Below are 16975 nucleotides of genomic sequence, written 5' to 3' on the forward strand. Positions count from 1 at the left end.
ATAAGTAGCCATGCTGTGGGTTGCATCATTTCTGTCCTCCCTCCTAATTTAATTCACCAAAGAAACCAATTACCCCTATCATTTTCCAGTATTTAAAGACAAGGCTAAATGGCCCAGTTTGCCCTACATATTTTGGGTAAGCAATGGCTCAAAATACACAGCAGTTGCACTGTATGGAAGCTAAGAGTATGAGTAAAACAAACCTGGGTTTGAATCCCAGTTTCCCTCACCTCCACTTAAGTAGCATTGAGATTTTAGGCAAGGTATTTAACCTCTCTAAGCTTCATTTCCTCCTGTGTAAAATGGAGATACTAGTAGGACCTGTGAGATAGCATTATGCAAACTGGGCAACAGAGTATCTGAAATGTAGTAGGACCTCAACAATGGCAGGGTTTTAGATGATTCTGTCACCACCTTCCACAAACCTGGCAACATTCAGGAATCATTCATCACAACCTTAGTACCCAAGATCTGGCTAGCAGCTCCTGGCTGTATGTTTTGTTCTAAATTGAACAGTGGGTGTCTCCTGTGGTTCTGAATGTATACACTTGAGCTTGGCAGGTATAATGTAACTAACAATGTGGAAGTGAAACCAAGCAAAGTGTTGACTCACTTGCAGAGATGTCCCATCACAAATCCCACCACAAACCCCATCAGGCTGACTCACATAATTAAGACTTAAAAAAAAAAAGAAACTGCTGGAAAACATGAATGTTTTGCCTTGCTTATGTTCATATGTAGGTTTAATTAGTGGGTTCTAGCTAGGTCTTCTGCATTTAAAGTCATTTCTCAAAATGGTAACATCATATATAATACTGAGAACATGAGAGTGAGATCAGAATCAGAAAATTGGTGATAACCCAATTAAAGGGAGATCTAATCAATTTCTGAATCCTGGATCTTCCACTAACTATAGCTGGCCACCCTCAGGCAAGTTACACTTTTACTGAGCTTCATCTTCCTCATTTATAAAATGGAGATCATAGCTCCTGACTCACAGGGCTGTCACAAAGATTATGATAACTAACCACAGTGGTAATCACAGCTAACATTTAATGAAGAGTTACTGAGGACCAGGCACATGCTAAGTGCTTTAACACGTCATTCCCTATGAACAAGATATTCTTTTTATCCTTATTTTATAAGTCAGAAATAAGAGGATCATAAAGATAAAGTCATTTGCCCAAGTTCCCATAATAAGAAAATGGGTGGAGTGAAAATTCAAAGTCAGGCATCATGACACCACAACCTGTGGTCTTAATGTGCTGCCTAACTCTGGGAGGTCATTCAGTCCATCATCCCTTCCCATCCCCTGATCTTTTTCTCACTTCTCTGCAACAGCACCTGCTACTAGCCATGCTGCCCCACCCCAATAGAACCTAGTTCCTCTGAAAACTGTAGACTGGTACTCACAGTGGTGGTCAGCTTTCCTCCATTCTTCTGGACATATTGGATGGAATCGTGGATCATCGAAAAGAGACCAAGCAGTACGTTCTCCATGTCATAGATTCTGTACATGCCGTTCACCAACTCTTCCAGAGACAGAATGTATTCTCTCCAGTACTTGTCGATCTCCACCACACCTGCCATACAGCCTTGCATCACCACGTTGCAGTAGCCACCACAAGGCTTAACCATCATCAGTCCTTGGCAGTAAGAGCAGTACCACATTCTGGTAAGCATTCGGCCACAGTCCTTACTGAACTTCAGGTGATCGGTTGTGTTGATCACTTCGATTCCGAGATTCAGGGCCTGAAGAAAGATCCTAGTAACTTGCAGTGACTTGGAAACCTGGGTCATAATAAGCTTGGGGAAGCTTCCAAAAACTTTGAGGTCACGCCTTGCCCCACGGAGGCACTCGTTGATGTCCAAGGCCGACTCGGGCAAGCCTGGGTTCATTAGCTGGGTGTAGATGACTGGAAATAGGCTATCAAACAGTTCGTTGACCATGTCATCCACGTTGATGTCAGAACCCAGGATGTAGAGAGACACGTCAGTAAAAAATTCACCCACAAACTCAAAAGCTTGAGGGGTCAGGCTTGGATAGTTGTTTTTGAACATGGCATTGGTGTAGTTCTTGGCATGGCGAACGACAATTTCAAAGGCCTCTGTAAAATAAGAGATAGAAAAATGCCCACAAGTTAAAGCATGAAAATCTAGGGTCTAATTGAATTTGAAATTTCTCTACTGCTGTGGTGATTAAGGTCCCATTTGCCCTAAGTAATTGACTCATATTGCCTCGACTCCCGCAGTTAATGCTTGTTCCTATAAATCAATTTTCCTTCCTGAACATAAAGTCCAAACTCTGATATGTACATAAATTCTTACACAAACATATTATATTTCAAATGACAAAAGCCAGGATTCAGTTAACATTTTGGGCTCTCATGAAAATACTGATTAAAAATAGGCTAAAGGAGAAGTTATTTTTCTTTCTCATATTGATTTATTCAGTTAAAAATATCTTGCATTTCATGGCATTTAATTTTGTGACAGAGATAAGTATTTGATAACAAACTACATACTATATACACTTCCATAACAATTTAAGCCTGTTCAGCTCTGGAAAAGGGGCAAATTCTTATCCTAGAATAAAAGCCATCACAAATTTAATCATTTTGGTAGATTTTTCTCTAGATAACTTTAAAGGGAACTATCTGATAGATTGCCAGATCTGAAAATGGAATTTATACCTTAAATGGGTATCTGGATGGAAAAAAATCCATGAACTTATCCATACATTTGATATTGAAAATAACACATCTGGTATTTGCAAGCTGAACATCTGGAATTATAACTGCTAAGCTTCTTTGGTAAGTACAGCTTCCATATGGCTTAGAAGCCTTATCTACTCTACAGAAGCTACATATTCAGGATTACATCTGCTGCCCTTACCCCTTGGCATAAGGCCCAATTAGTGTCATTGGTTTGAGAGAGGAAAAATAATGTCACCAGTTCATTTCCTCCAAACAGAAACATTCCAGACATAAATTATTCCAAATAATCAGAGTTCCACATTTATATGAGAGAATAGAAAATAACCACAGTAACAGATTTTTCAAGAAATAAAACAGTTTAAAAACAAACAAAAATAACTAAGAATCCTGAGACATTTAAAATAACTTGGCACTCTCATTTCCTCCCAAAGTGCAAGGGTCCATAACAGATGCACTCCAAATGATGCCAATTCATGAGCCTTGAAAAATCAACTCTTTACTGCTTTCAGACTACTAGGAAGACTGGATGTATTCCAACAGCTCCTTGGGATCACTTAGTCCAGCATCTCAGTCACCTGTGACAGAAGTGAGCTCCAGGATATGCCACCCTCATCTGCCCAAGATCTTCCACGGGGTAGAACATGTTTGCTAGATTTTCCCCTTGAGCTTATGAATTGCCCTGCAATGTTGAGCAGATTCCATTGCAATTCTACTGGGCTTCCAAGCCCACCTGAGAAAGTTGATTTTCATTTCCATCCACTGTTATATGTTAATACTGTTTTGTTTATAACATTAAGCAATTCCTGGAAAGTTCATCTCTCTTCTAACAATCTCTTCTCAACCCCATATTCTACTACACCTTCAATCCTTGAAGCTAAGGTTTAATAAGGCCAAGAAATCATACAGCCCAAAACAAAGGAACAATTCATGAATCCTATAAAATCATCAGAAACAGGGAGATTTAAAACTGCTCATTCATTTTAATTTTAGCTAGCAATCATTTACTATATATTAGGCACTGTGCTAGGTACTAGATATATATAAGTGCTGGGAAGATGGAGGTAAATGATACACCATACTTATATTAAAAATACTCATAGGCTGTATGGTTTACTATTTCCAAGTATATTTTAATACCTAATTTTGCAACAACTTACACACTTGGTATTGCAACCCCTGTTTTATAGATGATGAGATTGGGACTCAGCAGACTTTAAGCACTTTTCTAGGTCACAAAACTTCAAAGTAGAAGTAGTCAACTCAGACTAGTGTTACTCAGCAATGGTTACATTCTAGCTGCACTCAGCCCTATAGCCAACACATAATTTCAAAAACCTTTGTAAAAAGTTAAGTTCCTTTTAAAGTTCATTATCATTTCATTGGCCTCTTCTCTATGAATGGAAATGTATTAGGAGAAACTGCAGTCCAAAGACCAACAAAGCAGCGTCATACTTTCACATTTGCCTTAGGGAAGCATAAAATAGGGTAAGGAAGACTAGTACTGTGATGCCATCCTGTAGATCTCAGTCGTGTAAACTACCCTAAACTGCATTTTCGACAAGGCAGATTTCATCTCTAGCACAGGGCATTGGTTCTCTAATGTGCAAAATATATGACAGTGAAATTCCATAGACTACACTGCCGTAATCTTTTTTTTTAAAGTTTCTGTTACTAGCACTGTTGGATCAATAGAAAAAAATTACAAAAGATCATGAACTCTTCTGCAGAAAGAGTAACAACACACACTGGAGAAGGGGAAAGGGCCAGAGGTTCATATCTAACCTCAAGCTCACATGTGCTCCCTGCTCCAACTTTCACAGCTCAGAATCCATTCAGCACATCTCTGGGTTTTGACCAACTCCTTTACTTCTCTATCACAGGGCAACAGACCAAACCAAAACCACTCAAGCAAAAGTTCCTTGAGGACTTATAGAAACTAACACTGGGTGAAAAGTGACACTCAGTTTGAAGTTGGCAACTTGAAGTTTCATGGAATGCAGCCAAAGGCTTGAATTACTGCAAGGAAGTTCAGCTCATTGATTTCTTTGGTCAGATAACAATATACCCTTAAGTTAGGGGAAGTTTTCCTCTGTGTTTTTCCCAGGAAGAGGTCAAGAGTTATGTCCAGGAAAAAATGGAGCAATATAAAATCAGAAATATTATAAAAACATTGGCACTAACAGGGAAAATTCTGAAAAATTAAAAAATAGTCTAAAAACAAATTTTTTACAATATTAATGATACAGATAAATAAATCTAACAAATTGAATTAATGCACATTGAAATATAGCAAGGTTTCTAGATTTTTAAATGTCCCCATTACCATCCCAGTCATCACTGTTTGGACACACTCTTGTACTGTTGACACCCTCCATAAATTATAGTGCTCAAAAAGGGACACAATTCTCCACAAATACTTTGATATGTGAAGTATGCAATGAGGCTATTTCCTCTCTTTAAATGGTTCAGCAACTTCTACTTCCCCCTGCCCAGGGCACGGAGCATATCGCTGTAACAAAATGATTAGATTTCCCTTAATATTTGGTGCTGATGTTTCTGTTTTCAAATCTACACAGAAAGAAATGTGTTTTTGTGGAACTTTTCAGTAGAATGCTGCATATTTTTTTAAAAAGAGAATATACTTGTGGTTAGAAAAATAAGAATAAGTGAAACATTGAGTTCCCATCAAGCTCTTCAGGATACAATAGTCCTTATAAAGGAGGTTACTTTTTTCAAGATACTTTTTTCGGCATTATAAAAATGGTAAATATTTTAGAAGAGAACTTTTTCATTTGTAGGATAAATGCCATGCAGTGGGGTTGGGTTCCAAAACAGTCCTTGTTTTCAACCAAATGTACCTTAGTTGAAAAAGAAAACTAAATTTATGAGGTACTAGCAATGTACATGTAAGGATGTGTAATAAACTTGCTCATATGTGTCCTCTCATTTAACTTTAACATAACCATATGTGTTTGGAATTTTTTTTATTTGGGGAAGAAACTGAAGCACAGACAAGTTAAATGACTCACACAAGATATTACCTATAGTCAAATGCTAGGGCCTGAATTAAAATGTAGGTCAGTCTAACACCAAGACCATTGCTAATTCCACAACATACTTTTTAGCCTTGAAAACTAGATGTTGGAAACTTCTGGTCTCAGCCACAACATATAAAGAACTTATATATCATCATTCCCATTCCCAACAACAACAACAAAATAGCTGAAGAAACTGAAAATTAATGGTTTTTCTTAGACCCATCAGGGAATTAAAATCATAGGGCAAACTTCTACTCTGAAATCTAGGAAGACAGACAAATTACAGAGAATTATGGCTGAGATCAGCTTATCTGAAGCAGAAGCTGCTGGAGTCATAAACTAGTATGAACAATTAAATGATCATTTTGACAACCTGATGGAAGCTGAATATGGACTAGCTTGAGATATAAAAACTGCTGGGTCCCCAGTCTAGTAGGTCCCCTATACTTCTATGGGATTTACCTCTAGAAAACAAAGATCTCACGGTAAAGGTATAAGAAAAGTCTCCTTGTTTTCCAGGCAGGGGTAGGAGAAAAATAATAATTTGGAAATATTAGATAAATGCCTGTCCAAGGGACACAACTTTACCAAAGCTTAATTCCCAAGGGAAGGGCACTTAAAGGACTCCACCTTGCCAGCCTTCCTGTCATACCTACAGGGCCAAAAGGATGCTCAAAGACTTAGACCCATTAAAAAACTAAGATTAAATCATAAGATTATAGACCACTTCCATTCTCTCCATACCTTACCACTCAAAAGACACAAACCCTATTTAGGAACAAAGTCCTAGAGAAACTCCCAAATAACAGGTGAGGGGGAAGAAATAAAACAAGAACATCAAAGAAAATTAAGCCTCTGGCACCTATAGATACAGCAAACATCAAATAGTCCACCTTCTATTTGGATCCACATAAAACTTCACACTGAAAGTCTAATGACTTCAGTTCCTAATGCCCAATAATACAATGCATCATGTCCTGCTTTCAGAAAACAATTACATGCCATGCTAAAGGGCAAGAAAATGTCTGAAGAGACAAACCAATGATCAGAAGCATACTAAGATATAACACACATTTCAGACAGGAAACTTAAAATAACTATTATAAATATGTTAAGGCTTCTAATAAAATAAATGGACACCATACTAAAAGAGATGAGTAATATAAATACAGGTGTGGACAAAATTAGATTTAAAGTTGTATTGTATTATGCATACAATAATAAATAAATAATACAAGAACAAACACTGTGGCATACAACTGTAAGCCTATTACAGAGATGGAAACTCTAAGAAATATAAAAAATAAATGCTAGAAATTAAAAATACAAAGAGAAATAAAATATACCTCTCCTGGCTCATCAATATACTGGAAACAATCACAGAAAGAATCAGTGAGGTTAAAAAAAAATAGCAACAGAAACTTCCAAAACCAAAATGGGGACAGAAAAAGAGAATTAAAAAAAGAAAAGAATAGCCAAGAATGGTTAAGACAAATTTAAAAGGTGTAAATTAGCACTGGCTGGTGTAGCTCAGTGGATTGAGCATGGGCCTGTGAAGCAAAGGGTCACTGGTTTGATTCCCAGTCAGGACACATGCCTGGGTTGCAGGCCAGGTCCCTCGTGGGGGACACATAAGAGGCAACCACACACTGATGTTTCTCTCCCACTCTTTCTCCTTTCCTTCCCCTCTCTCTAAAAAATAAATAAAATATTTTTAAAGGGCATTAATTACATGTAATTGCAATTTCAGAAAAAGAGACAATACAGCAGAAAAAATATTTAATGTCATAACAGCCAAAAATGTAACAAAATTTATGATAAACATGATTTACTGGTCCAGGAAGCTCAGAAGACAACAAGCAGGGTGAATATCAAAATAATTACTCCTAGGCATATCATATTCTAACTACAGAAAACCAAAGACAAAGAGAAAATCTTCTAAGAAGCCAGAGGAGGGGTGGGAAACTATCTTACTGATATATCAAAGAATAAAGATAAGAATTACATGGAACATCTTGACAGAAACCATGCAAGCAACAAAAGAGAGAAGTAAAATATTTAGTGCTGAAAGAAAAGAAACCACCAACCTAAAATTCTGTTTCCAGAAAAATTATCATTGAAAAGGGAAGAAGAACCCTAGCTGGTATGGCTCAGTGGATTGAGTGCTAGCCTGTGAACCAAAGGGTCACTAGTTTCATTCCCAGTAAGGGCACATGCCTGAGTTGTGGACCTCATCCACAGTAAGGAGTGTACAAGAAGCAACCCACACACTGATGTTTCCCTCCCTCTCTCTCCCTCCCTAAAAATAAATAAATAAAATATTTTTTAAAAAGAAAAGGGAATAAAGACTTCCCTAGGTAAAAACAAATAGTTTTAATTGCAAAAAATGTTAAAGCAGCATTTCAGAAAAATTATGCAAGTCTTAGAATAGGATCTACATAACGAAAAGAACATCTGAGAAAGAATAAAGGTAAAATAAAATATTTTAATATTGATTTAATAAATTAACTTTTCAAAAGTAATAATAGCAACAATGCATTTAGTGGTTATACATATAGATAAGGAAAATAAAATGACAGCAATGTTATAAGGCATGGGAAAGAGAAATTGGAAATTCTTTGTTACAAGGTACCCACACAACTGCTGAAGCGATATAGGGTTAGTTGGAAGTGGACTTAGAATATTCGAAAGTATATATAGTGCAAAATTTAGGAAAAATACTAAAAGCTTCCAAAAAAGAGCATAACTGATATTCTAAAGTGGAGAAAAATGGAACCAAAAAAATGTTCAGTTAAAACCAGACAAGACAGAGGGGAAAAGGGAATGGGAGCCTGGGTGAAAGAGGTGAAGGGATTAAGAAATACAAATTAGTAGTTACAAAAAAATCATAAGGATGCAAGTAAAGTATAAGGAGTATAGTCAATAATGTTGTGATAACTATGTACACTCCAGTTGGGTATTAGAAACATTGAAGAAAACACTATGTAAAGTACATGATTGTCTAACCACCAAATCTGCACACCTAAAACCAATATAAATTAAACTAAAAAAAAGCAAAAAAGAGATGGATTAAACCTTCTGAGACAAAAACAGAAGGCAGAAAAACACACGAAGATGAAAAACAACCATAGCAAAGAAGTGCAATGAAGGACTTCCGCCAAGATGGAGGCGTAGGTGGAAACATCTTGCGTCCGCACACAACCAAATTTAAAAATAAAGTTTTAACAACAATAAACACAACCAAACCACACAGAAAATCAACAATACGAAGTCCAAAGACAACAAAATGCTCAGCTAAACTGGTAAGAGGAGCGAAGCCAGCAGCAGAGTGGGTTGGCAAAAAAGATCCCCGACAGGGTGGTGCACAGGCAGCAGAAGGTGCAGATCCCAGGTGCAGGCTATCTATGGGCGGACACAGGGAAGAGGTGCAGCTGGCTGTCTGCGGTCAGTCGGTCGAGCATTTGTGTGCAGATAAACAAGTGAAGAGGTGAGCATTGAGACCTCACAACGCAGGGCAGCGGGCTCGCAGCTCCAATAAACAGGCCGGGGAGGTGGGACAGACTGGTGAGCAGAAAGGACCGCCACTGCTCCCTCTCTGACCCCGCCCCCACATGCAGCGTCACAAACCAGCGACCTGGGTGGCCCCGCCCTGGTAAACAACTAAGGTTCTGCTCCTCATACTTAACGGCACGAACAGACCAAAAATGGCTCAAGAACTCAGAGCCCCAGAGCCGATAAATCTAAGTGATGAAGAAATAGCCAATCTTTCAGATGCACAGTTCAAAACACTGGTGATTAGGACCCTCACAGAACTGGTTGATTTTAGTCAAAAATTAGAGAAACATAAAAAAGCTAAACTAATTGAAATGAATGGTAATGCACAGGAAACCAACAGTAATGGAAAGGAGACTGGGACTCAAATCAAGGGAGTAGACCAGAAGGAAGGAAAAAAAGACCAAACAGAACAGAATGAAGAAACAAGAATTCAAAAAAATGAGGAGAGGCTTAGGAACCTCCAGGATATTTTTAAATGTTCCAACATTCGAATTATAGGGGTACCAGAAGGGGAAGAGGAACAATCACAAGTGGAAACCTTATTTGAACAAATAATAAAAGAGAACTTCCCCGTTCTGGCAAAGGAAATAGACTTCCAGGAAATCCAGGAAGCTCAGAGAGTCCCAAAGAAGTTGGACCCAAGAAGGAAAACACCAAGGCACATCATCATTACATTAGCCAAGATTAAAATGAAGGAGAGAATCCTAGAAGCAGCAAGAGATAAGGGGACAGTCACCTACAAAGGAGTTCTCATCAGACTGTCAGCGGATTTCTCAAAAGAGACCTTACAGGCAAGAAGGGGCTGGAAATAAGTATTCCAAGTCATGAAAACCAAAGACCTACAACCAAGATTGCTCTATCCAGCAAAGTTTTCATTTAGAATGGAAGGACAGATAAAGTGCTTCTCAGATAAGACCAAATTCAAGGAGTTCATCATCACCAAGCCCTTATTATATGAAATGTTAAAGGGACTTACCTAAGAAAAAGAAGATAAAAAAAGATGAACAGTGAAAGGACAGCAAACTCACAGTTATCAACAACCACACCTAAAACAAAAGCAAATTAAGAGGACGGCTAGATCAGGAGCAGAACCATAGAAATGAAGATCACGTGGAGGATTAGCAAAAGGGGAGTGGGAGAAGAAGAAGGGGGAAGAAGGTACAGAAAATAAGTAGCACAGACAGTAGATAGAAAATAGATAGGGGGAGGGTAAGAATAGTAGGGGAAATACAGAATCTAAAGAACTTGAGACACATGTTCATGAACTAAGGGGGGGAATGGTGGGGGAGGGGTATGCAGGGTGGAGGGGAAAGGAGGGGGGAATAGAACAAAGGTAATGGCATAATCAATAAAAAATATTTAAAAATAAAATAAAATCCTGATTTACCATGAAAAGAAAAAAAAAGAAGTGCAATGAATATAAAGAAGTTTCAAACATGGTAGATGTTAATCCAGTAACACCACTAATCATTTCATTTATTTTTTATTGTTGTTCAGGTACAGTTGTCTTCATTTTCTTCCCACCACTACTCCCATCCATCCCCACCTCCCACCCTCAATCTTACCCTCATTTGGCTTTGTCTGTGTGTCCTTTTTATATATTTATGAATGGTTTAAATATACACAGTATAAGATAGATATTATCAAAGTAAATACAAAAATAAGACTCAACTACATCCTGCCTTAAGTATAAAGATATAGATAAAGGGATGGTGAAAGAAATAACAGGCTAACATTAAGGAAAAAACTGGAGTAACAAATTGATTGCAGACTAAGCACTTCGGAAGAAAGAATATTAGCTGATATAAAAATGAGCATTACATGATAAAGAGATAAATTTTCCAAGAAGACATTATCCATAATGTGTATCCACCTAACAACAGAGCATCAGAATATGTGAGACAAAAAATGATAAAATTGTTATGATAAATATACAAATCCACAATTATGTTGGAGACATTAATGCTTCTGTATCAGTAACTAACAAATCCATGAGGCAGAAAATTATAAGGATATAGTTGAATCAAATAGCATCATCAATCAAATAGATCTTATTGACATTTATAAAATACTTCATCTACAGCAGAAGATACATACATTCCTCTCAAGATCGTAAGAAACACTCACCAACATAGACCATACTCTGGGCCACAAAATATACTTGAACAATTGAAAAACACAGAAATTATAAAAAAGAATGTTCTCACACCACAAGAGATTTAAATTACAAATCAATAACAGAAAGATAACAAGACAATATCCAATCATTTTTAATTAAACATTAACACATCTACATAGCACATGAAATAAAGAAGAAATCATAAGTGAAATTTTAAAATATTTTAACTAAACAAAAATGACAATACAACTTAGTAAAATTGGTAGGATATGAAGGAAGCAGTGCTTCGAGAGAAATTTTTAACACTGAATGCATATATTAGAAAAGGAAAAAAACATCTCAAACCAATAATCTAAGATCCAATCAAAGGAGACTAAAGAAACATGAGCAAAAGAAATCCAAAGCAAGCAGAAGAAACAAAATGATAAAAATTAGAGCAGAAACAAATAAAACTAAAAACCAGAAAGTCAATAAAGAATTCAATAAAACAAATGTTAGTTATTTGAAAATATCAGTAAAAAGTTTAAAAATACCTATTCACATGAATCAAGAAAAAAGGAAAATGTAGTTTATTAACATGAGAAATACAATAGGGTTCATTAATACTGATTCCATGGGTACTGAAATGATAATAGATGAATATTTAAAAAAAAAGTCTATGCAGACAAATTTGATAAGAATTGATGAAATGCACCAATTCCTTGAAAGACAAAAACTACCAAAACTTAACACATGGAGAACAGATGATCTGAACTGACCTATATGTATTAAAGAAATTGAATATATACTTAATAACCTTCCGAAAGGAAAGCACTAGATCTAGATGGTGTCATGCGTGACTGTACCAAACATCTAAAGAAGAAAGAGCACCAATTCTCTACAATCACTTCCAGAATTTAGAAGTAGAGAGAACATTTGCTAACACATTCTGCGAAACCATTATTATTCTAATAACTAAACTAGATAAAGACATTACAAGACAGGAAAACTATAAACCTAAATCTCTAATGAACACAAATGCAAAAATACACAAAATATTAGCAAATACAACCTGACAATGTATACAAAAATTATACACCATAATCGAGTGGGATTTATTCCAGATATGCAAGTCTGGGTCAATATTGAAAAGTCATTTAATATAATCTTTCACCATATCAATACGCTATAGGAGAAAAATATATGATCATATCAACAGGTGCAGAAAAAGCATTTGCAAAAATATGACACCATTCATGATAAAAATTCTCAGCAAATGAGGAATACAGAAAAACTTTCTCTTCTTGATAAAGTAGATCCACAAAAAAATTTACACTTCATATACTTAACCATGATAAAATAGAGGTTTCCCACCTGAGAACTGAAACAAAGCAAGGAGGTATCTCTCAACACTTGTATTCAACATTGTACTTAAAGTCTTAATTAATATAATAAGACAAAATAAGAAAAATCATAGGTACACAGGTTCAGAAGGAAGAAATCAGCTGCTTTTTTTTTTCACAAATGATATGACTATCTATGTAGAAAGTATCAAAGAATTGACAAAAAAGTTATCCTTGAACTAATAAGAGCCTATAGCAAAGTTGTAGGATACAAAGTTCATACAGAAGTCAGTTGCTTTACCAACAATGATTAAATGGCATTCCAAATTGAAAATACAATGCCATTTACATTACCACACAAAAATGGAATGCTTATGTAAAATTATAACAAAACATGTATCAATGAACATGTTTATGTCCATGTTCATTGATAGAAACACTCCGTGTTATTAAGAAGTTAGTTCTTCCCAACATGATCTAAAGATTCATTGGAATCCCAATAAAAATCCCTGCAAGTTATTTTGTGGTTGTCAGTGATAAAGTTTGTATGGAAAGTCAAAAAACTTAGAGTAGCCATCTGACGAATAACAAAACCAGAGGACTGGTACTACTACATTTCAGGAGTTCCTATGAAGTTACAGCAACCAAGACAGAAATTAAAAATGGAACTGCCTTATGACCCAGGCATTCCACTTCTGGGTATATATCTGAAGAAAACCAAAACACTAATTTGAAAGGATATATGCAACTGTATGTTCACTGCAAAATTATTTACAATAGCCAAAGTATAAAGTTAACACAAGTGTCCTTCAATAGACAAGTAGATAGAAACTTATGGTGAACATAGTGGCATAGGTAAACACGGCTCACCACTTCTCGCAACCACATCAAAATTACAACTAAAATATAGAGCAGCCATCACTCAGAACCATCAGAAATTGAGTTGAATGAAAGTCTGAAAGCTATGGAAATAAAGGAATCACATTCATCCAGACATGTAGAAGGGCTGGAGACACTGAATGGGTTGGTCCCCTCATCCAAATGCTGTGGATAACAATTTAGGAAGGATATCCCAGGTGGGAGGAGTCCCAGCGCCACATGAAGACACACAGCCCAGGGTTCCAATGCCAGGAAAACAAGTCCCCATAACTTCTGGCTGCAAAATACAGTGGACATTGAATTGATAGAAACTTCTCGAGTACCAAGCAGTCTCATTTATAGAACACATACACGGACTTGCTCAGACTCTGAGCTCCACCACCAGGGTTGCAGCTTGAAAGACACCACTGGTACAGAGGGAGAAACGGAAGCGTCTGGCATTAAGGTGGGAGCTGGGGGACAGTTTTCTCCCAAACCAAAAGGTGGGCAGAGGCCATTCTCCCTTTTCTGAGCCCTCATCCCACAAAACCACAGAGCTGGCAGGCAGGTACCATATCTGAGACTCCAACAACCTGGCTAATATTGTTTGCCCCATGCCAGAGATCATCTGAGATCCTCTGAGACTATGGCCCTCCCAATTTATGGGCCTACCCAAGTTGTTAACTGTGACTTTTCCATATGAATGGCTGATCTTGGGTCAAGTTTCATAACTTCCTAAGTGGTCTCAAACAATGAACAGTCAGTCTCAGAAAGCTCCCACCCCCCATACTTCTTCCTAAGTGGCCCTAGGCCCAGAACTAGTAGCAGCCAGCATAGATTCACAGCTTGGATTTTCCTAGAAATCTCCAAGCCCAGCACAAGTAGCAGCCATCTCAGATCGCTTCATACCTCAAGCGGGGTGGCTCTACACAGAACACACCTGAGGGCTGAAATTGGCCTGAACCACCTAGAAAACCCCACACCCTGCCACTCAGTGAAAAGCTATACACCATGGCAGAAAACCATCACCCTGCCCCTGCACAGCTGATTCTCCACAGAGCATGGAGGTTGGCGATCAGCAGTCACAGACAGTCCTTCCAGCTGACTGGCCTAATTAAATCCCTCTCATTGACCTGCCAACAGCAACTAAGGCTCAAGTACAAGAAGAGAGTTTACTCAGCCCATACAAAGGGTGCACCTCAAGTACCCAGCTTGGGTAATAGGGGAGGCTGTGCACTGGACCGTATAGGACACCTACTACATTAGGCTACACTATCAAGACATGGAGTAAAAGCAACTATACCTAATACATAAACATAAACACAGGGAGGCTGCCAAAACAAGGACACAAAGAAACATAGACCAAATGAAAGAACAGAAAAAAACTACAGAAAAAGAACTAAACAAAATGGAGTTAAGCAGTCTATCAGATGCAGACTTCAAAACACTGCTTATAAGGATGGTCAAGGAACTTAGTGAGGACTTCAGCAGTATAGAAAAGATCCAGTCAGAAATGAAAGATATGGTAATTGAAATAAAGAACAATTTACAGAAAAATAACAGTAGAGTAGATTAAGCTGGAAGTCAAATAAAAGATTTGAAACATAAGAAAGTAAAAAACAACCAATCAGAACAAGAAGAAAAGAGAATTTTTAAAAAAAAAGAGGATAGTGTAAAGAACCTCTGAGACAACATCAAGCATTCCAACATTCACATTATATGGGTGCCCAAAGAAGACAAAGAGCAAGCAGTTGGAAATCTATTTGAAAAAATCATGAAAGAAAACTTTCCTAATTTGATGAAGGAAATAGACATACAAGTCCAGGAAGCACAGAGAGTCCCAAATAGATGGATGCAAAGAGGCCCACTCCAAGAGACATCATAATTAAAATGCAAAAGGTTAACAATAAAAAGAGAAAAGCAGTTACTTACCTACAGGGGAGTTCCCATGAGACTGTCAGGTGATTTCTCAAAAGAAACTTTGCAGGATAGAAGGGACTGACAAGAAATATTCAAAGTCATAAAAAGTGAGAACCTAGGGCCAAGATTGCTCTACCCAGCAAAGATATCACTTAGAATTGAAGGGCAGATAAAGAGCTTCTAAGACAAGAAAAAAGTAAAGGAGTTCATCATCACCAAACCATTATTATATGGAATGTTAAGGGACTTATTTAAGAAAAAGAACAAAAACTATGAAAAATAAAATAGCCATAAATACATTATCTACCAACCATTGAATCTAAAAAAACAAAGTAAGCAAACAAGAAGAATAGAGATAGAATCATTGATATGGAGTGCATTAGATGGTGGTCAGATAGGTGGGGCATGTGGGGAAATGATGAACAGGTGAGGGGATTAAGAAATACAAATAGGTAGTTACAGAACAGCCATGGGGATATAAAGTACAGTGTAGAAAATGGAGTAGCCAAATAACCTACAGATGATCCATGGACATGAATAGTGTTGTGGGAAGATTGCCTGAGGGAATGGGGGATGCTTAGTGGAGAGAGGCAAAGGGAGAAAAATTGGGACAACTGTAAAGGGATAATCAATAAACTATAATTTTTACAAAACTACAATAAATAAAATAAGTGTCAAAACCAGACAAATTGATTTTAAAAAACCTTTTGTACATATACACAGGGGAATATTACTCACTCATAGAAAAGGACAAAAATCTTACCATTTCTGACCCCATGGGTGGACCTTGAGGGTATTATGCTAAATGAAATAAGTCAGTCAGAGAAAGACCAATATCACATGGTTTCACCTATATGAGGAATCTAAAGGACAACATAGAGGATCTAAATGGAAACAGATTTATAGATATGGGAACAGACTGATCATTGCCAGAAGGGAGAAAAGTTCGGGGACTAGGTGAAAAAGGCAAAGGGATTGAGAAATACAGATTGGTAGTTACAAGATAGATATTGGGATTTAATATATAGCATAGGGAATATAGTCAATATATTGTAATAGCTATTAATGGTGCCAGGAGTATACTGGAAATATCAGGTTCAATACTTCATACAGTGTGATTGTTTAACCACTATGCTTTACACCTGAAAATAACACAAAATAATACTGAATGTAAACTGTAATTGAAAAAAATGAAATATAAAAACTTAAAAATAATCTAAATAGCCACTCATTATGCAATGTAGCAATTGTGCTCTTAATTTTTACCCATTAGTTGCAAACTTGTGTTCACAAAAAAAAACCCTGCACATAAATGCGTATAGCAGCTTTTTTTATAATCACCCCAAACTGGAAGCAAGGTGTCCTTCAATAGGATAAACAAACTGTGGGATATCCATACAATGAAACAGTATTTAGCAGTAAAAAGATAATGAACTATCAAATCAC

General features: G+C 37.0%; 1 protein-coding gene across 1 annotated transcript in view; it reads right to left on the minus strand.

The window, feature by feature from the left end:
* Nucleotides 1-16975, minus strand: part of GPC3 (glypican 3) — a 452502-nt gene that overhangs the window by 208251 nt on the left and 227276 nt on the right. The window contains exon 3 of the mRNA XM_037146361.2: nt 1414-2108. Coding sequence (XP_037002256.1) covers nt 1414-2108 — 695 coding nt within the window. The remainder of the gene's footprint in view (nt 1-1413; nt 2109-16975) is intronic.

This window comes from Artibeus jamaicensis, unplaced genomic scaffold, assembly GCF_021234435.1.
Source record: "Artibeus jamaicensis isolate MK-2021 breed Jamaican fruit bat unplaced genomic scaffold, CSHL_Jam_final contig_240, whole genome shotgun sequence".
In the NCBI taxonomy this organism is placed as follows: Eukaryota; Metazoa; Chordata; class Mammalia; order Chiroptera; family Phyllostomidae; genus Artibeus; species Artibeus jamaicensis.